This window comes from Acinonyx jubatus, chromosome B2 (genome assembly GCF_027475565.1).
Source record: "Acinonyx jubatus isolate Ajub_Pintada_27869175 chromosome B2, VMU_Ajub_asm_v1.0, whole genome shotgun sequence".
Taxonomy (NCBI): domain Eukaryota; kingdom Metazoa; phylum Chordata; class Mammalia; order Carnivora; family Felidae; genus Acinonyx; species Acinonyx jubatus.
This window is the reverse complement of record NC_069385.1, coordinates 145,835,847-145,863,568: the sequence shown is the minus strand read 5'-3', so window position 1 is coordinate 145,863,568 and position 27,722 is coordinate 145,835,847. Positions and strand designations below refer to the sequence as shown.

Below are 27,722 nucleotides of genomic sequence, written 5' to 3'. Positions count from 1 at the left end.
TGAACTAAGACGCGGTCTGCATCCTTCATTAGCATAAAAGCCCTATAAGTAGCAGACATTCGCTTTCTGCTTTCACTCCACTTCTGGCGTTCTGAGGTTTTAAGATGCCTGAGCCAGCCAAGTCGGCCCCGGCCCCGAAGAAGGGCTCCAAGAAGGCGGTGACCAAGGCGCAGAAGAAGGACGGCAAGAAGCGCAAGCGCAGCCGCAAGGAGAGCTACTCGGTGTACGTGTACAAGGTGCTGAAGCAGGTGCACCCCGACACCGGCATCTCGTCCAAGGCCATGGGCATCATGAACTCGTTCGTCAACGACATCTTCGAGCGCATTGCGGGCGAGGCGTCGCGCCTGGCGCATTACAACAAGCGCTCGACCATCACGTCCCGGGAGATCCAGACGGCCGTGCGCCTGCTGCTGCCCGGGGAGCTGGCCAAGCACGCCGTGTCCGAGGGCACCAAGGCCGTCACCAAGTACACCAGCTCCAAGTAGACTCGCCAAGTAAGCGCCCTCTTACCCAACCCCAAAGGCTCTTTTCAGGGCCACCCACATGTCCACTAAGAGAGCTGTAATCAAACACTTGAGTTTGCATGGGGGAGTTAGCAAGATATTTACCTTAAGGTATTGTACTTTAGAAAAAGCCATTGCACATGTAGGAATAACTAGGTTCTTTGTTTTTAACGGTACTAAGAGACGGAAATGAAGGTGATACTAAGCACTGCCGAATTTTATGTGCCAAATGTTATATTCCATTACTCCGGGGAGTTTTCAGTGAAAACGCATGCTGTTTCGGGGCCGTGCTGTCTGCCTTATGCGACTCCCAACCTTCATAGGTGGCTGGTGGCTTGTAGTTAGGACCCACATAATACTGTAGAAGACGCCTGGTCAAAACTGCTGGGTAAATTGCCTCCAAGGAGTCTGAACTGAAGGCAAGCAAGTACTAGGGGCGGAGAAAGGAGGTGGGTCGACGGGAAGGACGCCATTGAACTTGGCATACTCGGTCTCCCAATAGGGAACCTTCCGGTACCAGATACCTCAGGCAGTCTGTGTGTGGGGAAATTCCACTTTAAGCACTTCACTCGTGGACTTTGCTCCAGGCAAAAGTTTCAAGGTGTAAAAAGCGCTTTCTACGGTTTGTTTTACTCAAGTCACACGTTTCAGTACCGAGTGGTCAAGTTTGCTTTTTCCATTAAAAACATGGGAGGGTACAGGGAATAAACTTCGTTACAAAGGACACAAAGACCTGTACAATTTCGGATAAAACGCAGGACAGTGGCAGACGCTGGTCACACTAGCTCCTCAGCCAAACGCGAAGGTTTCCTGAGTCCTTCAGCAACTGAAATTGGATTTTTTTAATTCTCCTGTGTGCCTATTGAGCCTGCTTAGGGACTGGTGGTCCAGTCCAGACTGACCACCTGTCAACGAATCAGGTTACCCCTGAAACGTGCAGCTTCACTATTACCAGGTTGACTACAAGGGCTTGTTTGTTGTTTGTTTGTGTTCTTGTTTTTCTCCGTCGCTTGTCCCCTTTTTCTCTTATATAAATTCTGGTCTGCCTTTGTTGAATGAAATAATTCTATAGTTTGTTCTCCCTTCTATACAAGTGAAGGGCGGGCTACTCATGAACTACCTGACCATTTATTTGTGAAGGTTCCACCAAGATGTTGTTTACCTAAGTCCTACCATAGGAATCAATAGAAATGTGTGACCTGGAAAGGAACCTTGTCCAGCCCTGGGCTGTTGGGAGTTTTATGCTTCTATTCCTTTGGTTCTTGATGGCTGCCATGTATTCTTGCCCAAAGTCGTTTCTTATTTTGGCTTTTCCTGATTGCCCTTTGCAGATCGGGTACACCCTGCTGGCTTTATGTCAGATCGTGAAGAGATTAGTTGGTGGCAAAGGACAGGGAATCTGAAGTCCAGATCATTTGTTAATTTTTCTGGGGTTGATTGTGTTTATGTACTCTTTGTTCTTATAATTCTCTGGCATTTGAGAACACATGAACAGGAAGCTGGTCTTTTCTTTCTGGCCTTTAATGTGATCCTCTGGGTTTGGTGTTTCATGTTTGTATGCTGTGGATTCCTGAAACTAAAGATAAGAGTCTCTTTCCTCCTTTCCAAACGTTCTTTTCTTGTGTTTTCTCCTTACATATCCAAATAGTTGTCCGTATCTGCAAAAACAGCATTCCTGCTTCCAAGATAATGCAGACACACACTGGCAATCCGTAGTAACTTTTGACTTTAAGAAAGTGGTTAGGCCTTACAGGAGACTAATGACAAGAAAGAAAACAAGTTAACCAAATCTCCAACGTGCAAAGGCCTGTCTCTTGCGAGGCAGAAGCCTCTGAAGTTTATGATTCAGCAACACAAAATTATTGTCGCTTCAGGCTTTTCAAGGTTAGAGAGAAGAGAGAAGAAACATGGTATCATAAATCACACTACTGAGTCGGACCAAAAGTGAAGGGTTCCGATACCTTTTTTTGAGAATATTTTCTGTTTTGTGAATACAAATGATTTCGAGCAAGTTGTCTACTCTACCTCAGCAGGGGATCAGTAAATTACAGTGGAAACTTATTTACATTTTCAAGGGCTTATATAAAGAATGAAAAACACAATTGAACGTAAGAGAAACTAGGAGCTAGCGAGTATAACGCTAGAGGAAATAAGTCAGTCAGAGAAAGACAAATGCCCTATGATTTCACACGTGTATGGAATTTGAGAAACAAAAGGAGCAAAGGGAAAAAAGAGAGAGAGAGGCAAGCCAAGAAATGGATTCTTAACTATAGAGAGCATACTGAGGACTGTCAGAGGGGATGTTGGGGGGTGGGGGTGTGTGTGCTAAATGGATGGTGGGGATTAAGGAGGGCACTTGTGAACAGCGCCTGGTGATGCATGAAAATGTTGAATCCCTGTTGTGCTCCTGAAACTAATATTACACTGTATGTTAACTAACTGCGACTTAAATAAATAAAAACTTAAAAAAGAGAAACTCAAATCAAAATAACGTTCTCCCAATGTTTTAAGTGTGCTGCCCCTTTAAACTATAATTCAGAGAAAACAGTTTAACTGTGAATTTAGTGGTTTTATTTATTTATTAAAAAAATTTTTTTTAATGTTTATTTATTTTTGAGAGAGACAGAGACAGAAGGCAAGTGGGTTGGGGCAGAGAGAGAGGGAGGCACAGAATCCAAAGCAGGCTCCAGGCTCTGAGCTGTCAGCACAGAGCCTGACGCGGGGCTTGAACTCACGAACTGGGGGATCGTGACCTGAGCCAAAGTTGGATGCTTAACCCACTGAGCCAGCCAGGTGCCCTAAGTTAGTGGTTTTAGTTAAGAGGTTATAGGATAGGAAACAAAACAGAACTCTATCATTTTTGAACAACTTAACATTTGTAGTTCATGATATGTAATTGTATAGGAAAATAGCACATATTTTTAATCAAGTAACTTTTTGGATACATTCATTGGCTTCACACTTTTGCTTTACAAATGGCTTTTTGTCTTTTTCTTTGTTATTGTCATGATGTAAAAATAACATTAGCATGATATTCTAGTTCACACAAGTCTAGGGTTTATTTTCTTTTTTTTTTTTCATTTTATTTATTTTTTTTAATAGGAGATTTATTGTCAAATTGGTTTCCATACAACACCCAGTGCACATCCCAACAGGTGCCCTCCTCAATGCCCATCACCCACCCTCCCCTCCCTCCCACCCCCCATCAACCCTCAGTTTATTCTCAGTTTTTAAGAGTCTCTTATGGTTTGCCTCTCTCCCTCTCTTTTCTTTTTTTTTTTCCCTTCCCCTCCCCCATGGTCTTCTGTTAAGTTTCTCAGGATCCACATAAGAGTGAAAACATATGACATTTTCTCTGTATGACTTATTTCACTTAGCATATCACTCTCCAGTTCCATCCACGTTGCTACAAAAGGCCATATTTCATTCTTTCTCCTTGCCACGTAGTATTCCATTCTGTATATAAACCACATCTTCTTTATCCATTCATCAGTTGATGGACATTTAGGCTCTTTCCATAATTTGGCTATTGTTGAGAGTGCTGCTATAAACATTGGGATACAAGTGCCCCTGTGCATCAGCACTCCTGTATCCCTTGGGTAAATTCCTAGCAGGGCTGTTGCTGGGTCATAGGTAGGGTTTATTTTCTAAAAAACAAAGAAAGAAAGAAAGAAAGAAAGAAAGAAAGAAAGAAAGAAAGAAAGAGAAAGAAAGCAACCCTAATTAATTTGAACTTATTAAATTTCTTCCAGTAGGTTTACCGGTTAGAAGCGTTCAGATCACTTTATTTAAAATTACACATCTGTAAATTACACACTGAACTAAATTAAATCATAATAGATAATATTTTTTAAAAGTTAATGTTCATAATGTTGCATACAAATCACAAAAGCTCAGTGTGTCAGCTTAAATGCTCAATTCACAACCTATACATAACTGTAAGAATTTTAAGGCATATTAAATTGAGTATTTAAATGCCTAATCTTTGGATACCTGGACAATTTCTGAATTAGAGGGCACAAAGTATGCATCCCTAAAAACAATTTGGTCTATGCAAGGCCCTTCTTTTTACACAGTTGAGAATGACCCTAGATTAACAAGTTAGAGAATGTGGAGATGCCTTAGGAGAATGGATATATATATATATTCGCTTATCTTTGCCAGGAGAGGACACAATCACCTGGTTCTTTTTCTTCTTTTTTTTTTAAGGTTTATTTATTTTTGAGAGAGAGAGAAAGCAATCAGGCGAGGGGCAGAGAAAGAGAGGGAGGCACAGAATCCAAAGCAGGCTCCTGGCTCTGAGCTGTCAGCACAGAGCCTGATGGGGGCCTTGAATCCACGAACCCTAAGATCATGACCAGAGCTGAGGTCAGATGCTTAATTGACTGAGTCACACCTGCTTCTTTTAAGGGCTGTTATTAACACACAGAGTTCTGAGCCTATTGAGTATTACAGCTGTAGAAAGACACAAATAGGCACACAAGATCATGGCTGTATTTAGTGTGTTTATTTATTACGGTAACAAATGGAAGTTGTTACCGTTTGTTCACGTAGTAAATTCAGCTTAATATGTGTTTTATGCATGCTGATTAGTTAAATATACTTCAGAAGTGAAGTTAAAGGCTTTGAATTGATCATTATAGACTTTATCATTATATTTATCTATGGTATGGGTATATCTAAAAACACAGGAACAGGAAGGTTTACTAGGATTCGTTAAAAACATAAGCAAAAAACACTACAAGAAAGAGAAAAATTCAGGATTCAAATGGAACTTTCAATATATTGTGTCTCTGCCAAGTGTGAGATAATTTTCAACAAAAGTGCTTCGTGTCAAAGAACCTGCTCCCATCACTTTATGCTATGTTTTAGAGGGCACTCTAAAATATGACTGCAACCATTTCCCCATTTTTATATACCCATGATTTATGGTTACGTCTTAATGTAATAACCAGTTTGCTCTGACAAGTTTATTTTTCACCGTCCCAGATTCAAGCTCTGACTACAGATCAAAACACCAAAAAGATTTCTTTTATGCTGGGCCTTGCTTGACAGCCATTGGGTAACCAACGATTTATTCCCTCCACTTAATGAGAGGAGGGACGATAAAATAATTAGGTGTGTTTGGTATTTTTCAAATATTGACTGCCAAATCACTGCTTGGTCTGCTTTTTATAATAATTCCTAAATTTTCTTGTCTTCACATTTTTTTTGAATGTTTATTTATTTTTGAGAGAGAGAGACAGAGACAGAGTACGGGTGGGGGAGTGGCAGAGAGAGAGGGAGACAGAGTCCAAAGCAGGCTCCAGGCTCTGAGCTGTCAGCACAGATGGTGATGTAGGGCTTGAACTCACAGCCATGAGATCATGACTCGAGCTGAGGTCAGGTGCTTAACCAACTGAGCCACCTAGGAACCTTGAATTCCTAAATTTTCCAGTCTAAACCCAGCTTCCCAACCTCCTGATGAGAGTAAATCATATAACTTTGTAACAACTGTTCTCACACTAAGCTCGTTTTATGCCGGTTTGTCTGATGTCCCACCCTGATTACAATTTTTGACACATTATTTGGTAGTTAATTGTTTCTGAAGAGTAATCCGGGTAGATTTTTATTGTTATGTTTTAACTGTTCCCTATCATCAATAATTCAGTGGGGGGAGGATAATTACTCATGAGAGGAAAAGGAAGAACTAAAGAAAATCTGAGTAGTTACAATTAAAGGTAATGCTCAAGAAAATACCCCAACTGCAGTGTGAAAAACAGCCCTTAACGTTTTCATCACCATCAATACTATAACAACAATTTTCTAGTTTGATTTCTGAAAATAAAATCAAATATAACCGGCCCCTCAATAAAAATTGACTATCACAGGGGCGCTTGGGTGGCTCAGCCAGTTAAGTGTCCGACTTTGGCTCAGGTCATGCCCTCACGGTTCATGGGTTCGAGCTCCGCATCGGACTCTGTGCTGACAGCTCGGAGCCTGGAGCCTGCTTCGGATTCTGTGTCTCCCTCTCTCTCTGCCCTCCCCTGCTTGCACTCTGTCTCTGTGTCTCTCTAGAATAAATTAACACTAAAAAAATATTGAAAATTGACTATCACAAATCTCTCACACTCTTGTATAGTCCAACCATCTCCAGACTTTACAGTCATGTAACAAAAAAATAACTCCCATGACAAGCACAAACCAGTTCAAATTTTACAAATATGTTGATTAGGCCAAAGACGCGACAAGTGATTGAATCTCACCTTATTTATAATTAATGTAAATTGCAAAACTATAAAGGTGGGGCAAGGCTGCAACAGCCACCTTAAGAACCACATTAACGAATCAATTTCATGTTATTGTTAAAATTTATGGATTTTTCCCCCCATGGTAATGCCTTTACTATTTGTGAATGATAAAAAGATCATAGGTAAAATACCTTCAAAAATCTGTATAAAAATATTCATATTGGACATCTGTCCATATCATCCCCCATCTACTGAGAAGATACTACGAAAGAATTTAAAGTAAAATTTGCCCCAAACAACTTAAATTTACGGTGCCAAAATTTTACTCTTTCCCCTAATAATAATGATAACATGTCCACCCCTGAAGATTCTCATAAATTCTTATCATTTGAGATCGTACCAAAAGATCTGTGTGGCTTGGTTTCTCTTCCCTTTTGACATGTTTTGCTTTGAGGTGTTCTGATGTTGTTGTATATTATGAATAACTAATGCTATTCATACACTATCATAATTGAGCAAATGGAAGTTACCTTTGAAAAGATGTCACCACACACACTTCTACAAAATATACAGTTACAGACTATATTCAAAGAGACTTCAAGAAATGTCTCGCTGTGACATCTGTCACCCCACTGCTGGCCAGGGTTGATTTGGCTGGTCTGGCTGGCTAGGCTGGCGTCCCCCTTCCTCCCTCACCACTCCATGTGAGTCCCTTCCGGGGCTGAGCTAGGTCAGAGAGGATGACCTTCCCCGATACAGGAGGAACATTCTGTGGTCAAAGGTACAGGAGTAGCTGTGTTCTCCCGCCAGAATCTCCCAACATGCTCTCAAGGTCCATTTGTAGGAGGAAGTAGGGGACTCAAGCTTCCAAGATTCCAGATACGTCCATATGAGGCTCTGCATGTGGCAGTACGCTCCAGGACAGAGGGATATTTGATTCTCTGTGCAGGCATATGTAGAATCTCACCACTTTGGTATAAATTCCTATTGGAAACACAATCCGAGACTCATTAAAAACTCTCCAGAATTCTGGAAATAGGAAGCTTGCTCTTATGATTCTACAGGTCAAGATGAGATCTAGAGTCGACTGTTTCTTCCTTTTTCTTCCTCTCTGTTTTGCCTTTTTCTCCAGTATCCGCCTTTCCAACAATTCGACTTTGGATTTGGTCTTCCTCAGTATTGAATAGAATAGAATAGAATAGAATAGAATAGAATAGGATTTCTCAGAGCCTAGACCTCCATACCTTGGCTAAAATTTCCTAAACAAGAATGAGTGCTTCTGACTGTGGCTCAAATTACAATTGAAATAGTCAAGAAAAATGATACGTTTAACTAAAATATATCAGAATGATCTTTGAGAACTATTCTAAGTACGACAAGCCAGTTAAACACTTGGAGACTACCTTGACTTCAAATACTTATATGTGTGTGATTGTTCTCATACCTTTTTTGACCAAAGTCAAAAGTGGGGGAGTTGAGAAATTCCTGTGCCAGAAATGGTGGAGACATGGCCTACCCAAGATGGAGGTGGTGAATGAGGGTTGGAGGAATATTCTATGCAGAGACAGCCTGTCCCGTGCTCCACAGACAATCTTGAGAGTTTCTGAAGAATCGCTAATTATTTTCTTTGAAAGTCCTCCTTGGTCTGTGTAAGAACAGATTGTCCAGACTAAAAATAATGCACAAACGTAACATCCTGTTCTTACTCTGCAGGCTTTTTGTCCCCCCGTCTCTGTTATAGAATCATCTTTTTTGACTTTGTTGGATGAAATCAATGTATTGCTTTGTACGCAGGAAAACAGCCGGCTAGTAATTACCCAAATGTCTTTGAGTTTCTGTTTGACAAACCTACCACTCTGAGCCGCTGGGTGGTAATAATTACTTACTCATGAAGCTGGGGTGAGGATTAAATGAAACAGCAAATATAAAGCACTTGTCCCAGGGATGGTCTCATGGCAGTAAAATAGCTCCATGGTGAAAAAAGCATAGCGTCTGGAGACAGAACCTCCAGGTTTGACCCCCCCCAGCTCCCTACTTATTAGCTGTGAGACTGAGGCAACTCCTCATCTCATCTGTGTGCCTCAGTGTCCTCATTTGTGTCTTTTTTGTTAATTATTATTTTTTTTAATCTTAAGTAGGCTCCATGCCCAACACGGGGCTTGAACTCATGACCCCGAGATCAAGAGTCACATGATCTACTAACTGAGCCAGCCAGGCACCCCTGGCCTCGCTGGTGTCTTGAGGATGATGGTAATAGCGTCTACCTTCTAGATGTTTGTGGAGATTAAAGATCTTTAATGCACAGAAAGCACTTTTGAAGAGTGCCTGGCACATGGTAGGTGCTCAGTGTCTGCTGATATTTGACAAACTTCATTTATAGCCTTTTTTATACCCCTAAAGGGACCTAAGGCAGATTATGATGATCTTGGTAAAAGCCGGTTTTTCATAAATCGGGAATTTCACAAGTGATCTGATATAAAAAGAATGCCAACCGATTTCACCATGTTTTACCCTGGTCCAGTAGGTTGAAAGAAAATGCAGTCCCCCACCACACCCCATATTTAATGACCTCTCTAGGCCTCTTCCTAAGGGCATAAAGAATGATCCCTGCATTTCTCTTGAGTCTTCCAGATTTGGAAGGGTGTGTAGATTCAGCACTTTGCTAAGTAGTCCCAGGTGTCCTAAATTAAAAGGCATTAAATGTTAGTTTTTCCAAACTTTCACCCTGGGCCATCCTGGATGACCAAGCGGAAAAAGAAATGGGGCCGAATACACATCTGCCCGTGACCTTTCCTGCAAGATATTCTAGGCTCGGATGAAAATGTCTAGACTCTGCCAATCAGCTTGACATCTTCAAGCACTGTGGGTTCATTATAATTTAAGGAGAAGAGAGTAAATCTGGAAAATGAGCTACTTTTTGAGTGAGGAAGAGGAAGGCTTTGGTTGGCTCAGTTGAAGACTTAGGTAGCTTTATCATCCGGTAAGCAATTTGCGTTGTAGTTGATATAAAGGCCTGTTTCTTTCTGCTATGGTTTTTCGTGGTGTTAGATGTCCCAGCTGTTGGCTCTGACAGGACAAAGGAACGGCAGTGGCGGGGCTGGTCTCATCGAGGAGCAGACAGACTTACCTAGAGGAGGCAATACTGGCGTGAAACCTTGACCTCATCCCTTAGACTAAACTTGTCTTCTGACCCTCTCAAGTGCTCCAAGTAAAAGACTTGCCTTCAAAAGCCACAAGGATAAACCTTTGTTCTCATTCTTTTCTCCCTCCTGTCTTCACTTTCTCCTTTATTTTCTTTTCCTTTATTTTTCTTTTCCCTTTTCTCCTCAGTTATTTCTTATTGGCCCAAACTCCACTGTGGGACAGCATATAAAAACACAAAAATACTGAAGATGGAAATGTGCCCCTTTTACTGCCGGACTTGCTTAAATAGCTGTGGTGAGAGATAGTGGGTGCTAGGTTTGAAAACACACACACATTTGGGCTTTAGGGCACTGAAATAAATATAGTTTTTACAGCTGAGAAAAGTCAATGAAATCGTGTATTTAAGAATCGTACCGAGATGGTGCAGGTTCTCAGACGGCGAAGGTTAGGGAAGCTGCTAGGCGGGAGGGTGGGTCAGGGATACCCAGCAGGCGTCAGGGTGAGGGCTTTGGGGAAGGTCTGGGAGAGTGCTCAGGGGTTTTGATTGTCAGGGTTAGAGCTGGAACTTGGCCCAGTCAGTTCTAAACATAAATGAGACTGAATGGATTGCAAATTTTTCCTATATTCTTTTATATGTGTGTGTGTGTGTGTGTGTGTGTGTATTTAGGGCATACATATGCTTTTATATTTATATGTATTTAGAGCTTATATATGCATACACACACACACACACACACATACATATGTTTCAAACATTTTTAGGTGTACAACCAAATTGACAGGGGGGTACAGATTCCCATATACCCCCAGTCCCCACACATGCGTAGCCTCCCAACTTAGCAACATCATTCACCAAAATGGCACTCTTTTGGATGACCCTACACCAGCATATCACAATTGCGCGGGGACCATAGTTGGCCATTGCGGTTCCCTCTTCGTCGTGTACATTCTGTGGGTTCCGGCAAATGTGTCGTGACGTCCATCCATCATTATAATATCACACAGAGGCTTTTCACTGCCCTAAAATGACCAGAGATTTTAACCAGCAGGAACTGGGGGGAAGGGTCGCGGGGCCTCTGTCTGGTGGGGCGTGTGAACTGGGGCATCGTGGGTGGTCCCCATGTGCCTGAAGGAGATACTTATCTTGCCTTTAGGATTCTCCCGCGCACTTTGACACGCCCTTCCCCTCCACCCTGTGCCTGGGCCCTCCTTCTCCCCTCTCTTTTGTGTTCCAACACCCTGCTTTCCTGGCTCTCTGCCACCCACATACACTGGACCTCCATTTTAAAAAAAATTTTTTTTCCTTCCTTCTTGCCTAGAAACCCCTACTCATCACCATCCCACAGGCATCTTCCGGCCCATCGCTTCCCAGTTGTCCGGTGTGAGCATTGTACAGTTTGTACTTAGTCGTGACCCCTTGTCTACTAGTCTTGTCCAGCAGGCTCTGGGCTCTGATTTGGTCACCACAGTATCCCTAGGGGCTGTCGCCGGGCCTGGGGCGCAGCCACACACATAAATGACGGAATGAATCAGTTCATTCACCAATTTTTGTGGAATATGCCTCCTGTGTCCCAAATTCCCGTGTACATATAGCAGTGAACAAAATCACAAAATCCCTTCCCTCGAAGAGCTAGGACTCTAGGAAGGTAAGATTGAAAAACAGAATAAATAGCTAAAATGTCTGATCTTTCAGAAGGCAAGTGTCATCCAAAAAACCAAAAGCCAAACCAAAACAAAACAACAAAGGCAGGCTTAAGGCATGAGGACGATGAGGTGGGGGCTGCTGTGATGAACGAGGAATGAAGTTTTGAGCAGGGGGCCTCAGGGTGCTTGGGGCTTGACTGGGAGACCAGATCCAAGATCAAGGTGCTACTACGAATAACAATGTTGAGTCCGCTTCAGTAGACAAGCCTCAGGTCAAAACAAGGCGGATGACCCTGTTCTATGAAACAGATCTCCCAAACCTAGGGGCTAACCACAAAAGATATGTCACTCTGTTACACAATGTTGTATAGTGTCCCGTCACAATGGGGGGATGGGGCTCTACTCCATGGTCCTTCAGGGACAGTCTCCTTCCGCCTGGTGCCTCAGATGTCCCCCGGTCTTAGAGAACTCTGCTGGAGCCCGGACATCCGGCCTGCAGACAGAAGAAGGAGGCTTTCACGGGCCAGGCCCCGAAGCGGCACACGTTATTCCCTCCACATGATTTTGATCGGAACTCAGTCCCAGCACCCCTAACCTGCCAGGGAAGCGGGAAAATGCGGACCGGCTGCGTGGGTCGGCGCAAAAAAAGCCGATGGATTCGGAGCAAGCAAGTGCTCGGGAGTCACGAGGTCCAGCTTTCTTCCCAATCCCTCTCCCTCTCACCCTCCGGGCCCTCTTAAGGGTCAAAATGGTTTTTCGTCAGGCAGTGACAACATCCAGCGCAGAAAGAATGAGGAGGGAGCCGTGGGGTGACTGAGTTCTTTCTTTTCTCCCCCAGCCCTGAAGGACCACCCTGTCCCCATCAGTGACCGTCTCCTTGGAAGGGGACAAAGTCACGGCCGTCCCAGGGCTCACATCGTGGCTGGAGAAGACAGACAATAAACAATAGTTATTACACACAATTATATAGAATGTGAGAAAGGAAAGGTGGGTCACATGTGGCAGTGCCTGTCATTTTAATATGTTCACTAATGAACATGCTTCATGTAACCATAGCTGCTAACACTGGGGTCGCACTTAGCCAAGCACCGTTCTGAAGGTTTGCTCTATTAACCCAGTTAATTCCCAAACAATAAAACTGGAAAGCACACGGGGAAGAAGAACCAGTGATGAAGAAAAGGGGAGAAATCAAAGTCCACCATTGTCCCTCTGGCGTGTTTCGGGGACCTGTCCCTCCTTCTCTGGTTCCACGGTCCGTGTGTTCGTTCGGGTGTGAGCGGCGAGACTATGTGTGAGCTCACAGAGGGAGGGCCGGGGGATGCCTCCAGCACGGACCTTAAATTGGGGGCCTCTTCAAGGGGTTTAAAGCCACACGTGGCCCTTGTCATTGTTCAAGACCATGACATTTGAAGGGGCAGTGAGTCCGTGAAATGCACTCTCGGAATATCAGAGGTCACATCTTGAGTCAGCAGAGGTGGGCGGTGGTGTGAGGGGCAGACTGTCCCTCACCAGTTAAAGAGAGAGAACCGCCTTCCCTCGTCCACCCCGCAGACCATCAGGCTCTGCTTCAGACGAATCTCTCCAAAAACTTACCTGAATGTGACCGTGATGGCCCTTTTGTAAGTCCATACAAAACGTGCGGCAAAGTCTCTGTGTCTGTAAAGTGAAATGATCGCCTGGGCGTTAGACGTGTCCAGCACGGGTTACAGTTATGAGTCCTCAGACCCGCCAGGTGTGCGAACACTTGTCACGGATCCCGGATGTCCCCGCCAAAGGGTCGTGTCAGTCCGCATGCATTGAAGGGGGGGGGGGTTCCCTAACAAGGAAACCCTGCCAATGTATTCCTGCATGGGGTTCCATCGCCTCTGGGGATAAAATCAGTTTTGTCTCTGCTTGTTTGTTAAGACGAGGGGGAAAAATGCATTTTGTAACATCTCAAGAAACAGACTAGGCATTTATTTGGGCGCATTTCCATTAGATATGTTTCATTTGACTTATTTCAAAGGCGGTGGGGGTGACTTCATCTGTTAGCAGCGCGATGAACACCCGTGAGAAGGGTGGCTTCCGGGATGGTTTCAACCGCTCCCTGTGGGAATACCGAGCTGGAACTCCAACCCATGGCCGTGCCAAGGGCCTTCCTCACCCCTCACGGGCAGTCCAACTCACCCCCAAACACCCCACCTTAGACAACCCCCACCACCTGGCCTTTGTCACTGTGGTACCTTTGTGAAAAACCCTGACACAACAAATTCTTATTCGTCCTTCAAGACTTAGCTCAAATGTAACTTAGGAGACACTGACTGGACCAAATTCATCCTTTATTTAAGAGTCTACAGAGACTCCAGAGGGTGTGAATCGCCACCCAACAGCCGCGTCACCTGGGAAGCTCAACCTTCGCCTTCTCATCTATCCAGCGAACAGAACGATAGCAGGTGCCTCATAAGGTTGCTCCAAGATTAAATGCATTGGCATCAATAAAACGCTTAGAACACACACTGCCTGGCACAGAACGAGCTCCCAGTGAAATTAGCCATTGCCATTGCCGCTGTTGTCTCAGAGTCAAGTACAGTGTCAGGTATCTGATGAATTATAGAAATGAATTGATCAATCAATCTCTCTCTTTTCACAGGAGCCGACGGGTTTTAGACATCTTTTCCCACCACTGCTCACTGCTAACCACCACGGCATCTCTCGCGTAAAACAACGAGTGACGCTACGAGAAGATAAATGGAAATATTTTTAATGATCATGGAAGGCTCAGTAAGAACTTGGCTAAAATATTTTTTTTCTGAGTATAAAAATATTAAATGTTTATTGTAGAAATGTGTAAAAAGAAAAATATATAAAGAAGAAATTAAAATACTCCTGGTATCTCTTTTTTTTTTCAAAAAAATTTGTTTAATGTTTACTTTTGAGAGAGAGAGAGAGAGAGAGAGAGAGCATGAGCGGAGGAGGGGCAGAGAGAGAGGGAGACCCAGAATCTGAAGCAGGTTCCAGGCTCCGAGCTGTCAGCACAGAGCCTGATGTGGGGCTCGAACTCATGAACCGCGAGATCATGACCTGAGCCAAAGTCAGACACTTAACCAACTGAGCCACCCAGGTGCCCTGGTACTTCCTTTTAATATGTATGCGACAAATATGTATAGATGAATATGAATACATATGGTACACCCATAACATATATCATATATAAAGCAAATTTAGGTACCATGCCATAGATACACATATATAATTTTCTAGGTAATATGCTTAGAAGCACAGTTTTTAAAAATGTTTGTCTACTTTTGAGAGAGGGAGAGGGAAGATCCAATGGAGGGAGAGAGAGAGAGAAGGAGACACAGAATCCAAAGCAGGCTCCATGCTGACAGCGGAGAACCTGATGTGAGGCTTAAATTTACGAACTGTTGGGGCGCCTGGGTGGCTCAGTTGGTTGAGTGTCCAACTTTGGCTCAGGTCATGATCTCACGTCTTGTGAGGTCCAGCCCCATGTGAGGCTCTGTGCTGACAGCTCAGAGCCTGGAGCCTGCTTCGGATTCTGTGTCCCTCTCTCACTCTGCCCCTCCCTCACTCATGCTCTCTCTCAAGAATAAATAAAAAACATTAAAAAAAAATTATGAACTGTTACCTGAGCTAAAGTCAGATGCTTAACTGACTGAGCCACCCAGGCAGCCCTAGAAACACAATTTTTTATGAATGTATCATTACTTGGGTAATTAGTCCTCTGTTATTGGCTACCTAGATTGAGTTCTATTTTTATGTGTTATAGATCATACAGATCACACATCTTTGTTTAAATATGTGATCATCTCTTTAGGATAGACTTCTAGAACTAGAAATACTAAATCACCAGGTCACAGCATTTTTTAAGGCTCTTAATACAAAACATTGCCAAAGTGCCATCTAGAAGGACCATGCCAATTTATAATCCCAACATACTGTTTACACTGAGAATTTTTTAAAGCATTATTAACCTGACAGGCCAATAATAATAATAATAATAATAATAGAAATGCCAGCTCCTTCGTTATTAGCGAGTGTACTTTCCCCCCACATTTTCATTAGCTGTGATCCCGTAAGAAACGAAGGGCGGCCTAATGATGCCCGTGACCACGATTGTCCCCTGGGGGTCCACCATATGGAGAATAAGCAGGCTGTTCGGTTAAGACCTAAAACTAGTATTTGTCAGTCAGGTGCCTCCTCTGTCCAAGACTGTGCTGGCATAATGAACTGCATTTGGCTGTGTGTAGCTGAAATTACTTTTGCCTACATTGTCTCTTGAAAGCCTCTAACTGCTCCATGAGAAAAGCGTGTACTGTGGATTGAATTATGTCCCCCCAGAATTCGTATGTCGAAGCCCTACCTCCCAGTGTGACTGTGTCTGGAGGCGGGGCTTCAGCAAGTATTTAAGGTGAAAGAAGTTGTAAAATGAGGTCCTAGTCCAAAAAGATTGGTGGCCTTATCCGAACAGGAGGAGGAAAAGCTAGCTCTCCCAGCGTGCATGCGCCACAGAAAGGCCGTTTGAGGACAGAGCAAGAAGACAGCCAACGACAGGCTGGGAAAGAGCTGTCACCAGAATTCGGCCACTCTGACAGTCTGATCTCAGATTCCTAGTCTCCAGAGCCATGAGGAAATAAATTTCTATTGTTTAAACTTCCCAATCACGGCATTTTGTTCTGGTAGCCCGAGCAGACTAAGACGGTGTCATTGCTGTGACACACAGACCAGGAAAGTGAGTAAGCCCAGGAGAAATACAGTTATATTTGGCCAAGATCATTAAGAATCAGAAAGAGGCAAGGTGGGAGAACCCACTTGTCCTCATTCCAAGGCCAGGGCTCCCCCGTGCCACAGGCAGACAGTAGCCTCAGAGGGTCCAGAGTCACGTGTCCCCAGAGCCAGCACTAGACTAAGACTTGTCACCGGAAGAGGAATGCTTCAGCTCGAATAAACATGCTCTGACCACTCGCTTGGGAAAAACATTGCGCTTCATGCAAAACTACAGTGCAAACTGTGTGCAAAACCACTTTCACCTCTGCGGTGGAGAGAGATATAAAGCCTAATGCTATCCTTGCAGCATTGGGGTCTATATGTGCGGCAAGGCAGGCTTTCACAGGGGTCCTAGAGTAGTGCCTCAGACAGGTAAATAAACTGGAAAGACATCCTAGTGTAAAATGTTTATTATTATTTTGCTTAATAAAGAAGCCCAGGTACACAGGCTTCTCTAGCACCCTGTGCTGTCAGCTGTTCAGTTTCACCCTTGTAGTTTTCAGCCTCATGGCCATCTTTAGCGCCTCTGGAGGGCCAATCTATGCGCCAGCCTGGAAAAAGGGGTGAGATCAAGGGGAACTAGGCAAGGGCCATCTGAGGTCTACTGGATTACCATCGGAAAGTTAAAAGAAAAGGCTTCCTGCTTTTTTGTTTGATGCTTCTGTATTCTGTATTAAAGTGCAACAGAAAATTCACAAGTTCCAATGCTGTGTCTCCGGACTTTCAAAGACTGGCTCATTGGCATCTGTGTGGCTCAGGAGGATCGTTTCGGTCACGTTAGCACAAAGGTTTTGGATGGAAGTCTATATACGTGTTATTCACAAATGAAACAGCACGATATGAGCACCTGTCTTTGCTTACATATAAATAGCTAATAAGAGAGGTCGGAATGTCTGGAAGAACAGAAATAAGGTCACCTGAATGGGGGGGTGGGGGAGGTCCCAGTTATGCAAATAGCTTTTCTTCTTGGTCAGGCATTTCTAGTGCTTCCTAATTGGATGGTGGCAGGTTTAGCTCCTCTGTCCTCTGAGAAGTTTCTAGAACTCCTTCTGAAGGTGTTCAGTTTGGTAAGGAGCAGCAGAAACAGGCTGAACAAGTGATTCAGGTCCATCTGACTCAGCAGAGGAAGACTTTCCTCTCAGAGCCACCCTCTCAAAGTCCTCCATTGTGAACCACCTGGGCAGGTTATTGGTTTCGACGTTGATCTCCGCACCCAAGAATTGTCAGTGCATATACTAAAAATTTTTCAATGGTTATTTATTTTTGAGAGAGAGAGAGAGAGAGAGAGAGAGCACAAGCAGGGAAGGGGCAGAGAGGGAGGGAGACACAGAATCTGAAGCAGGCTCCAGGCTCCAAGCTGTCAGCACAGAGCCTGACTCAGGGCTTGAACCCACGAACTGTGACATCATGACCTGAGCCAAAGTTGGACGCTTAACCGACTGACTCAGCCACCCAGGCCTCTGTCAGTGCCTATGTTTAAATCTTATCGCCCAAATAAAGAAAATGGTAACTTCTTTAGCTTAAAGACCAAGTAATACTTCTTTCTTAATTAAAGAAAAAAAAATGTTGTTTTTCTGTCCCTCAGCCCTGGAACAGCATCGTACCTGCATTTGATATCCAATACTTGACGACTTTTATTTATTTATTTTTAAAAAATTTGTTAACATTTATTGATTTTTGAGAGACAGAGACAGAGCACAAGTCAGGGAAGGGCAGAGAGGGAGGGAGACACAGAATCTGAAGCAGGCTCCAGGCTCTGAGCTGTCAGCACAGGGCCCGATGCCATGCGAGGCTTGCCCCACGAACTGGGAGATCACGACCGGAGCTGAAGTCGGATGCCTGATCGACTGAGCCACCCAGGTACCCCGAACACTTGACGACTTTTAGAGACAACCTTCACAAAGCATGAAATTATACACATGCCCTTCCTACAAAACAAACAAAATAGTTACTCAATAGCTGAACAAACAGTCAATCGAAATAGAATAATTCAAAACGGAAGAAGTCAGTTGAAGAAGAGTTAAGGTTAATTGTGAAATAGTGTTTTTTAAAGATAGTGGAAAGCCAAATATGAAGTTCAAAAATAGCTACTGAAAAAAGAAGAAACATATGACAAAGGGATAACAGTTTTACAAGGTAGTTCTAAAACTTAGATACCAGGAAAATCCAAGACGTATATAGGGTGGACACGTTAGTAAGTGAAGCCCCGTGAATCTCACTGAACACAGTGAAAATCTAGAGAAGCCTTTATTTTATTCACACACACACACACACACACACACACACACACACAGAAATATAGGGTAAACATTGTTTTTAAATAACAGACTAGAATGTTAATATTAAGAACGGGCTGCTGGGGCACCTGGGTGGCTCAGTCAGTTAAGCATCCGACTTTGGGTCAGGTCATGATCTCACGGTTTGTGAGTTCGAGCCCCACATCAGGCTCTGTACTGACAGCTCGGAGTCTGGAGCCTGCTTCAGATTCTGTGTCTCCCTCTCTCCCTGCTCCTTCCCCCACTTGTGCTCTGTCTCTCAAAAATAAATAAATGTAAAAAAAAAAAAGAAAAAAAAAAGAATGGGCTGTATAGTTCCCATATCATGAGAGAATAATTTTATTATATTTTTAAAAGAAAACAGTTCTCTTATTTTCTTTGTGATCGCTTCCATTGTTTGACTTCAGAAGAACTGCCATGAGACGTTGATCTAAGGAAATGTTTACAGCAGGAGTATTGTTTCAATAATGAGAGTTTGGAAGGGTGACTTTCCCACAATAGAAAGTTTTTCAAGATAAAATTATATTATTGGTCCACAAAGCACAAGTGCTCTAAGGGTGCCTGGGTGGCTCAGTTAAGCGTCCGACTCTGGCTCAGGTCATGATCTCATGGTTCACGAGTTCAAGCCCCTCGTTGGGCTCTGTGCTGACAGCTCAGAGCCTGGGGCCTGCTTTGGATCCTGTGTCTCCCTCTCTTTCTGCCCCTTCCGTGCTCACACTGTTTCTCTTTCTCTCAAAAATAAATAAACATTAAAAAAAATTTAATAAAAAAATACAAGCTCTAAAAATGGAATTACACGAACAGTCCTGACATAGTAAGAGGAAAAAAATAATAATAAATGCTCCAACACAGCTGATGTGCATAACTAGCCAGAGCCTTCTGAAGCCAGCCTCCTGCTTCCTAGCTCTAAGACCTTGGGTGAGTTTCATGACTTTTCTGTGACTCAGTTTCTTAACTATAAACTTAGCTTCTACAGTTTTTCCTTTTTTGAAGGGGAAATCATTGGGATGATGACGACACAGCGTAAGCGCTGTGCGTGTGGGTGTTCATGGTAGCGTTTAGATCTCCAGTGCAAGATACAAATCATGGTCCTCTCTCTAGGTTTCAAATTGCAGAATGTAAGAATTTTTAAAATTCTCCAATTCTTTGTTACTTTTAATGTTTATTTATTTTTGAGAGACAGAGAGCGCGAGAGAGCACGTGCATGAGTCGGGGAGGGGCAGAGAGAGAGAGAGAGAGAGAGAGACACCGAATGGCAAGCAGGCTCCAGGCTCTGAGCTGTCAGCACAGAGCCCGACGCGGGGCTCGAACCCACAAATGGGGAGATCATGACCTGGGCCGCAGTCGGGCACTCGATGGACTGAGCCACCCAGGTGCTCCCAATTCTTTGTTACTTGTAAAGCAATGGAATGATATCTTCTGTCAACGTGTAATTAATTACAAGGATCAATCCACTTCACAACCTGACCTCCAAGCACAAGTACTCAGAGGTCACACCGAGGGTCCGGGAAACCAAACACGTGTTAAAACTTAGGGTCCTTGGGCCGCCTGGGTGGCTCCGTCTGTTTAGTGACAGACTTGGGCTCAGGTTCATGGGTTCCAGGCCCGCATCGGGCTCTGTGCTGACAGCTCTGAGCCCGGAGCCTGCAGCCTGCTTCAGATTCTGCATCTCCCTCTCTGTCTGCTCCTCCCCCACTCGCACTGGGTCTCCGCCTCTCTCTCTCACAAGTAAATAAGCATTGTAAAGAAACCCTGAAATAGGTCCTCAGTAAGATGCTCTTGTAACCTCTTGTAACCTTGTAACCTGAAAAAAGATTTTTCAAACGGAGGGTCACAGCGCATTAGTGGGTTGTGAAATCAATCCCATAGTTTGCAACCAGCATTTTAAAAAAATGAAATAGATTAGGAAGTATCAGAATGCAGACACTTCAGGTGGTTATTGTTTTCTCAATGTTTTTTAAGGTGTATTTACTTTTTGAGATTGAGAGAGAGACAGAGAGAGAGGCCAATCGGGGGAGGGGCAGAGAGAGAGAGGGAAACTGAGGGTCCAAAGCGAGATCCGTGCTGACAGAAGAGAGCCCGACGCGGGGCTTGAGCTCATGAACTGCAAGATCATGACCTGAGCTAAGTCGGACACTTAACCGACAGGCCCGCCCAGATGTCCCGTTTCCTGAATTTTTGTTCCTGGTGTGTGTGTGTAAGCACGTGCCCATGAGCCAGAGAGAGGCGGAGACTTTGCTATCTCACTTTGCACCCGGAAGTTGGAAAGTCTCATGTTCTGATTTTCACTTCAGAAATATTTCACACGTAGATGCTCTCCTTTCCCACAAAGTCGAAGCCCTTGTCTTTCTTTTGAGGCTACAGAAACACACTACCAACCTCTGACATTGGGCCATTTTTTTTAAATTTTTTTTTTAATGTTTATTTATTTTTGAGACACAGAGAGAGCATGAACAGGGGAGGGTCAGAGAGAGAGGGAGACACAGAATCTGAAACAGGCTCCAGGCTCCGAGCTGTCAGCACAGAGCCCGACGTGGGGCTCGAACTCACGGACTGCGAGATCATGACCGGAGCCGAAGTCCGACGCTTAACCAACTGAGCCACCCAGGCGCCCCTGGGCCATTTTCAATAATGATTGTTTCTGTGAAAACTCAAAAACCAAGACAACTACAGCACCAGTATGCAAATCCTCTCCTTAAAGCCTTCAGAATAACCAACTTCTCGCGCGAGCATTTGGGGATCTCCATGAGATGGTCCCTATGGGGTTTTCCTCCGCTGAACCCCGGGGAGCTTTGGCCGCACCGCGTTCCTCTCCTCCTGGAAGGTCTGGCCTTGAAGAACAACCCCCGCATCTGGACGTCTTACAGAGGCAAGTCCTAGGACAAGCCCAAAGAAGCCTCCTGAACCTTGTTGCGAGAACTCTCTTCCAGCTTTGCAGGCACATCTGCCAACTCAGTTCTGTTAGAGATCTGGGCCTGTGGTTCCCACTGAGCTCTTCAGCCACCGTTCCTGCCTCCCGTTTTATAGGCGATTGAGAATAAGGACGGTCTCTTTTTCCGTGTGTGTGCTTGGCATCAGGCAGTGGGGGTGGGGTGCAGTGGGGTTTGGATGACTGAAAACAGAAGCAAAATTCAGTTGAGGACGTCAGCCACGGAGGTGACAGACCTGATGTGGACTAAGCAGATATCATGTGTTAGTCTTAAGGGTCTTCTATCAAACTGCATGGACGGAGGACTGGTTTGGGTCACATGCCACCCACATACCTTGCAGATTATGGTTTCTTAGATTGTGTTTGCCTAAATAAAGTCGTACTCTGCACTCTTTGGCCGATTCTATAAGCATCGTCTACACAGGGAGCCATTTAAGCGACCTGTGTTATTTCCTTCACATACATAGAGAATTTCCCATAAAAACCAGTGCGTGAATAACTTATTTTCTCCACGGATTGGAAGCCCACCGTTTGGAAAACTACTCAGAAGAGATGAGGTAAATTTTGCGCTAAAACTTACTTTTACATTACAAGGAAAAGAGCAAGTTTTCTTCTTCTCCTTGAATTTCGCCGAAAATCAAGGGCTTTATCTGATACTTCGGGCATGCAAGGTCATTTCTCATGAAAAGGTGAAAAGGCACGTGAAATCCGGATCTCCACGGATCACTCAGCAGTAAACCCTGGGCGATGCTGCTCAGAGGATTTGTGTGGGATCCAACTTTTGGGGGTAAAAGAAACACAAAGGCTCCTCCCCCGAGGGGCGGGGCGGTGCCTGACGATGCACCAATCACAGCGCGCCGTGCTCTATATAAGGCCTTGAGGCTCCCCCTCCATCCCTACCGTACTGCACATTACGCTTTGCCTGGTACGTTACTTCTGTGTTTCTTTCTCCGTGACATGTCGGAGACGGTTCCTGTGGCCACAGCTGACACGGCCCCGGCCCCCGTGGAGAATCCTCCAGCTAAGAGGAGGGGGAGAAAGCCGATGGGCATGCCAGGCTCAAGTCGCAAGACCCCGAGCCTTTCTGTGTCCAAGCTGATCACGGAGGCTCTCGCGGTGTCCCAGGAGCGAGCTGGCATGTCCCTGGCCGCCCTCAAGAAGGCGCTGGCGGCCGCCGGCTACGACGTGGGGAAGAACAACAACCGAATCAAGCTGGGCCTCAAGAGCCTGGTGAGCAAGGGCACCCTGGTGCAGATCAAGGGCACCGGCGCCTCGGGCTCCTTCAAGCTCAACAAGAAGGCCATTCCTGAACCCCGCAAGAGCAAGGTCAAAAGGCCCACTTCTGCCAAGGCGAAGAAGCTGATATCCAAGGATTCGAAGTCCCCGAAAAGTGCCAAGACCACCCAGAAGGCCAAGAAGCCTCGGGCAGCAACAGCCCCGAAAGCACCCCGAGGCAGCAGGAAGGCTAAAGGAGGCCGGGGCAGGCGGCCGGCGCAGAGCCCAGGAAAGGCCCGAGCAGGGGAGCCCAAGGCTGGGAAGGCCAAGGTCACCCAGCAGAAAACCAGCACCAGGAAGGTGGCGTTCAAGAAGTAAACCGAAGGCTCATTCTCAAAGAACCCAAAGGCTCTTTTAAGAGCCACCCCAAATACTTTAAAAAGGGCTCGGCACTGGAAGCTTAGAAGTTCGTAAATAGGTCACCGTACGGTGTACTAAGCAAGTTTCATTGTAAGATGTGGAAAATTTCGTCAGATGTGTCGCCCAATACGGATTCCAGTATTTGAAATTTTTTCCTGTGTTGCCTGGTCCCAAAGAGCTTAAATGTTTCTAGTTACAACACGGCATATGGGGGAGGAGGCTGGGGGGGGGGGGGAGGAGGCTGGGGGGGGGGGGGTGGCGCAGTCGTTTGTGTCCGACTCTTGATCCTGGGCTCAGGTCATGATCTCACAGGTTCCTGAGTTCGAGCCCCACATCAGGCTCTGCACCGTCAGTGTGGAGCCTGCTTAAAATTCTCTCCCTCTCTCTGTCCCTCTCCCTGCTTGCACTCCCAGGATCAATAAAAATAAATGGGTACACGGCCTTGTACTTCCCCATCCTTAGCTGGGAATACCTGCGTTTATGTGGAGGAAGGAGTGGAGATCAGCTCCGTGCACAAACAGGTGACTTCTTTCCAAGCGCCATGGTCCAGTTCACACTTGTACACGGGGACATTGTAACCAGGGTTTCATAACTCACTGCTCACAACTTTGCCGGGGGGGGGGGGGGGGGGGGGGGGGGGGTGGGGGGGGGGGGGGGGGGGGGGGGAGGGGGGTGTCAATGTATACAGGAATCAAATTGTAACAAACTTCTGGGGCGCCTGGGTGGCTCAGTTGGTTAAGCGTCTTTGGCACAGGCCATGATCTCCCGGTTTGTGGGTTCCAGCCCCCCCATGGGGCTCTGTGCTGACAGCCCAGAGCCTGGGGCCTGCTTTGGATCCTGTCTCCCTCTCTCTGCCCCTCTCTTACGTCTGTCTCTCTCTCTCTCTCTGTACAATAAACATAAAATTTTTTAAAAAATTTATAACAAACCGGATGAGGGGGAAGTTTGTAAATCTGGGCGACTTTTCACTTGATTAGCAGAAATAAGTATTTTCAGTTTACAGTCGTGAGACTATTGCAATAGCGCTTATCCTCAATATTTCCAAATACTATGTTGCCACATTAAGAAATGGCTTCATTTTAGGATTAGTCTAATTATAAGTCTATGTATTTTATTTACAAAGAGAGTGTACAGGCTTGTCCAGATTGTGTTCCACAGGCTGAAGAATATTAAGTCTAAAACCTGTATGGAAATGGTGGGGTTACAGAGTTGTTAGGGTCCGAACTGACCTAACAAAAACTGTTCTTAGGAAATTCTCAGGGTCTGAGTCAAAGCATCTTTTTTCGTTTTAAGAAAAGTTCGTTTATTCCAGCTCTCAATTTAGGAACTGGCATTCTTATTTAAAGATGATTGTAAGTACGAAATTCATACTGCTGATTTATTTGGGGCCTTGGTAGTATTGGGGGCAACCCCACAAAGCCCAATGCAGAATTACGTAACGCATTCTTTTGCATATAACCATGTATTGAAGAGAACACTAGAGCCTGGCCTTTCTAAATTCATTTCTATAACTGGGCCTCTGACAATTTTGTCAGAACGAATAAACAATGGTTTGAAGTCATACAGAATCATGCACAGCCCATGTCTTGCTTGCACACGGCGGCGATTCCCTTCCAGGTCGGAGCTGCAGCGCCCAAATACGCTTCACTTGCCGGGCAAGGCCGCGAGTCCCTTGTGTGACTGCCGTGCCCCGCAGTGGACTGACCCCCGGCCTGCGCCTGGCAGCCAGCAGGCCCCCGGCACCGCGCGAATCCGTCTAGAACTGGTCCCGGGAGCCTCTGTGCTTTTTGCTCCTAGTACTGGTGTAGCGCCTGGATTAAAAGCAAAGTTAACCAACAGAGGTTTTTCCTCCGGCTCCGGGGACAGCTACGAAACCCTTTGTGGCCAACAGGAAAATGGCCCCGGAATCTCACCCTCCGCAGCCTCTGACACACCGAATGTCACCCAATCAGAGCTTGTCCTCAGAGGACCTGCATTTACATAGCCGCGGCTGCGGTCACCGGAGCTTTGTGCCCAGGACGCTTCCGGTCATGCGGATGAATCCGTAGGACGTTGGCCAAGATCTTTTGTTTCCGTTTGTGTAGAACAGAACGCATTTCCCTTCTGGAACCCTCTCATTGGCAGCATTTACTGGCCTATTTACTCCAATGTGTATTTCTTTGAAAATCCTAAAGTGTACCCAAGCGTCACAAGACTTGCTACAGTACCGCACACAATATCCTACTGCTCACCAGTTTTGCGCCTGCGGAAGTCTTACGTGCCCCCGATCCCGTTTCCGCAAGCACGACAGCCCTTTAAGTGACTTTGTGGGCGGCCCTGAAAAGGGCCTTTGTGTTCGGAAATATGGCGGGTCCCGGGCGCTCAGCCCCCGAAGCCATAGAGGGTGCGGCCCTGGCGCTTGAGCGCGTACACCACGTCCATGGCCGTGACCGTCTTGCGCTTGGCGTGCTCCGTGTAGGTGACGGCGTCCCGGATCACGTTCTCCAGGAACACCTTGAGCACCCCGCGGGTCTCTTCGTAGATGAGACCGGAGATGCGCTTGACGCCGCCGCGCCGGGCCAGCCGCCGGATGGCGGGCTTCGTGATGCCTTGGATGTTGTCGCGCAGCACCTTGCGGTGGCGCTTGGCGCCCCCCTTGCCCAGGCCTTTCCCGCCCTTGCCGCGACCAGACATGGCTGCAACCAAAGTGAGCGTTGCCCGCTCACGCAGTTCCTTAAATAGCATTTATGCGGACCTGATTGAGAACAAGAGGCACTGACGCGTTCCCCCCATGAGGTCAGCAAGGGGGTGGGGCAAAGAGAGCTCATTAACATTCCAACGTTGTGATTGGCTAGTGAATCTCGCCCTTCGTCGGCAGTAGGGCGGCCCGGGGAGGAGGGTCAGCTCTCCTTCCGCCAAAAGGCTCCCGTTTCTCTTTTGTTCTGCGTTTCTTTTTTCCGCGAGCGTTTGCCAGTGGAATGTGTTATGTCAAAGCCGCTGAGTAGAGGGACCGCCCCCTCCACGTTTGTCTGTATTTTCACTTAATAACTAATAAATTATGGAATGATTTTTTTGGGGGAAATGTAGAGGTGGTATGGGAAGGACGGTGCGTTTATAGGTCAAAGGACTTTCCCTTCCATTCCTTTTAATATTCCTATTAAACTGACGTATTTAGATGACCTTCTTTGTGCTGGACAGTGTAAGCCCTGGACCTATGGAAACAAAAAGAAATTTGCAAGTTAAAACTTCTTGTTTTCTTTCAAACATTTATTGGGTGACTCTTGTATCAACAAAAGTCTGTGACAGGGAATGTACAACTAGGCTTGGAGAACGCGTTGCCCTTGGACCTTCTTCCTGGCCCTGCTGGGCCTCTCAGTTCTGCCTGTAATTCCTGACAAGCTCCCCTTTCCTCCTCAGCTGATCCCTTTTCAACCTTCTCCAGGTTTAGAGACAAGAACAAACATTTGGTGTAGCTGGGGGTTAATCGCAGGGCAGGGCTAATACTCGATTAAGGTCATTACAAAGCCTACAAGGCCCTCCCCTGGAGGGCCTTTGATGAGATTATTGGTGTTTTAAACAAGGCTAATCCCATTAAGAAAAAAAAAAAAAAAAAACAGAATTGGACCTGAATGTGGTTGGAAGAGAGAGCCTTTCAAATCAAAAATTCCCCTTAGCCTCCTGCTGCCGCTTTTGAAAATGTCCAAGATCAGTTATTTCAGTTAAAAGGTGGGGAGGGCACACCCTCTCTCCATCCTGGTTAACAAAAAGGTGCCTATTGCAGATACTTAAAATGAGACTCTGGCCTGAGAGAGACCACCTGTTAGAACCTCATACTTGTTTTAGCAAAGAAAAGAGACCCAGCAGAGGGTAGGAAAGCTCTGAATGGCATATGATTTGTAACACTTGCGAAATAATTAAGTAATTACATTCTTCTGCCCCCATATTGAGCGTTTTGGGGTTCCTGACTTTTACTAACCCCTCCCCACCTCGAACACATACTTTATAAGGGGTCACTTAGCTAGGAAGGAATGTCAAACACTATCGAGAAAAAGTACAAGGTCTGAGATTATAAGTAAAACTGAAATCTCAATATGCTCTTTAATTCATGGAAATAAATAAAAATAGTGTATATAATATGGTAATTTCATGGAAAAAATACATGGTGTGAGCCACCCTTGCTACACAGCCCAGCGGGTTCCATCTGCATTTATATATTTTTGTTTGTTTGTTTGTTTTAAGTAGGCTACAAACACAGCATGGAGCCCAAGGCAGGGCTTGAACTCACAACCTTGAGATCTTGACCTGAGTTGAGATCGCCAAGGCGCTGCTCAACTGATTGAGCCACCCAGGCACCACAGGGCCCAGATTTAAACCAGAAGTCTAGGTCAGCTTTCTCCCAATTTTATTTTGCCCACTCTGTCATTAATAAAACGTCACTTTTATTTTGACGTCTTCTTCCTGTTTTCTATTCCCTTCTCCTAATTTCTTCATTTATAAATTTTTCTCACTGACACTGACTCAGAAGTCATGAATGTTAGGACAGAAAAATTTAAAACATGCACATAAAGATATATATTAAACATGGATCCTTCCACTCTCAGAAGAGTACAGGTCTTGG

At 45.3% G+C, this 27,722-nt stretch overlaps 4 protein-coding genes across 5 annotated transcripts in view; 2 read left to right on the top strand and 2 right to left on the bottom strand.

Annotated features, from left to right (window-relative positions):
• The window catches only part of LOC106989350 (histone H2B type 1-A), a 340,681-nt gene that overhangs the window by 32,032 nt on the left and 280,927 nt on the right, over positions 1-27,722 (bottom strand). The window lies entirely within an intron of this gene.
• Positions 61-14,383, top strand: LOC106988040 (histone H2B type 1-C/E/F/G/I). 2 transcript variants are annotated; one of them, XM_027040129.2, is made up of 2 exons: positions 61-494; positions 14,151-14,383. In XM_027040129.2, exon 1 carries the CDS (start codon positions 105-107, stop codon positions 483-485), a length of 381 nt encoding a protein of 126 aa, XP_026895930.1. In that variant the 5' UTR covers positions 61-104; the 3' UTR covers positions 486-494; positions 14,151-14,383. The 2 variants fall into 2 exon arrangements, with proteins under 2 accessions (XP_026895930.1, XP_053079222.1); XM_053223247.1 differs by lacking the exon at positions 14,151-14,383 and adding an exon at positions 12,360-13,002.
• On the top strand, positions 21,913-23,324 carry H1-6 (H1.6 linker histone, cluster member). The gene has a single exon (XM_015086440.3). The coding sequence runs from the start codon at positions 22,238-22,240 to the stop codon at positions 23,081-23,083; it is 846 nt and encodes a 281-aa protein (XP_014941926.2). The 5' UTR covers positions 21,913-22,237; the 3' UTR covers positions 23,084-23,324.
• Positions 24,215-25,822, bottom strand: LOC106988073 (histone H4). Its single transcript, XM_027040140.2, has one exon. The coding sequence runs from the start codon at positions 25,796-25,798 to the stop codon at positions 25,487-25,489; it is 312 nt and encodes a 103-aa protein (XP_026895941.2). The 5' UTR covers positions 25,799-25,822; the 3' UTR covers positions 24,215-25,486.

Bases quoted from the DNA above. Each gene is read 5' to 3' on its own strand.
- LOC106988073 (XM_027040140.2), bottom strand. From the start codon at position 25,798: ATGTCTGGTCGCGGCAAGGGCGGGAAAGGCCTGGGCAAGGGGGGCGCC.
- H1-6 (XM_015086440.3), top strand. From the start codon at position 22,238: ATGCTGCTCAGAGGATTTGTGTGGGATCCAACTTTTGGGGGTAAAAGA.
- LOC106988040 (XM_027040129.2), top strand. From the start codon at position 105: ATGCCTGAGCCAGCCAAGTCGGCCCCGGCCCCGAAGAAGGGCTCCAAG.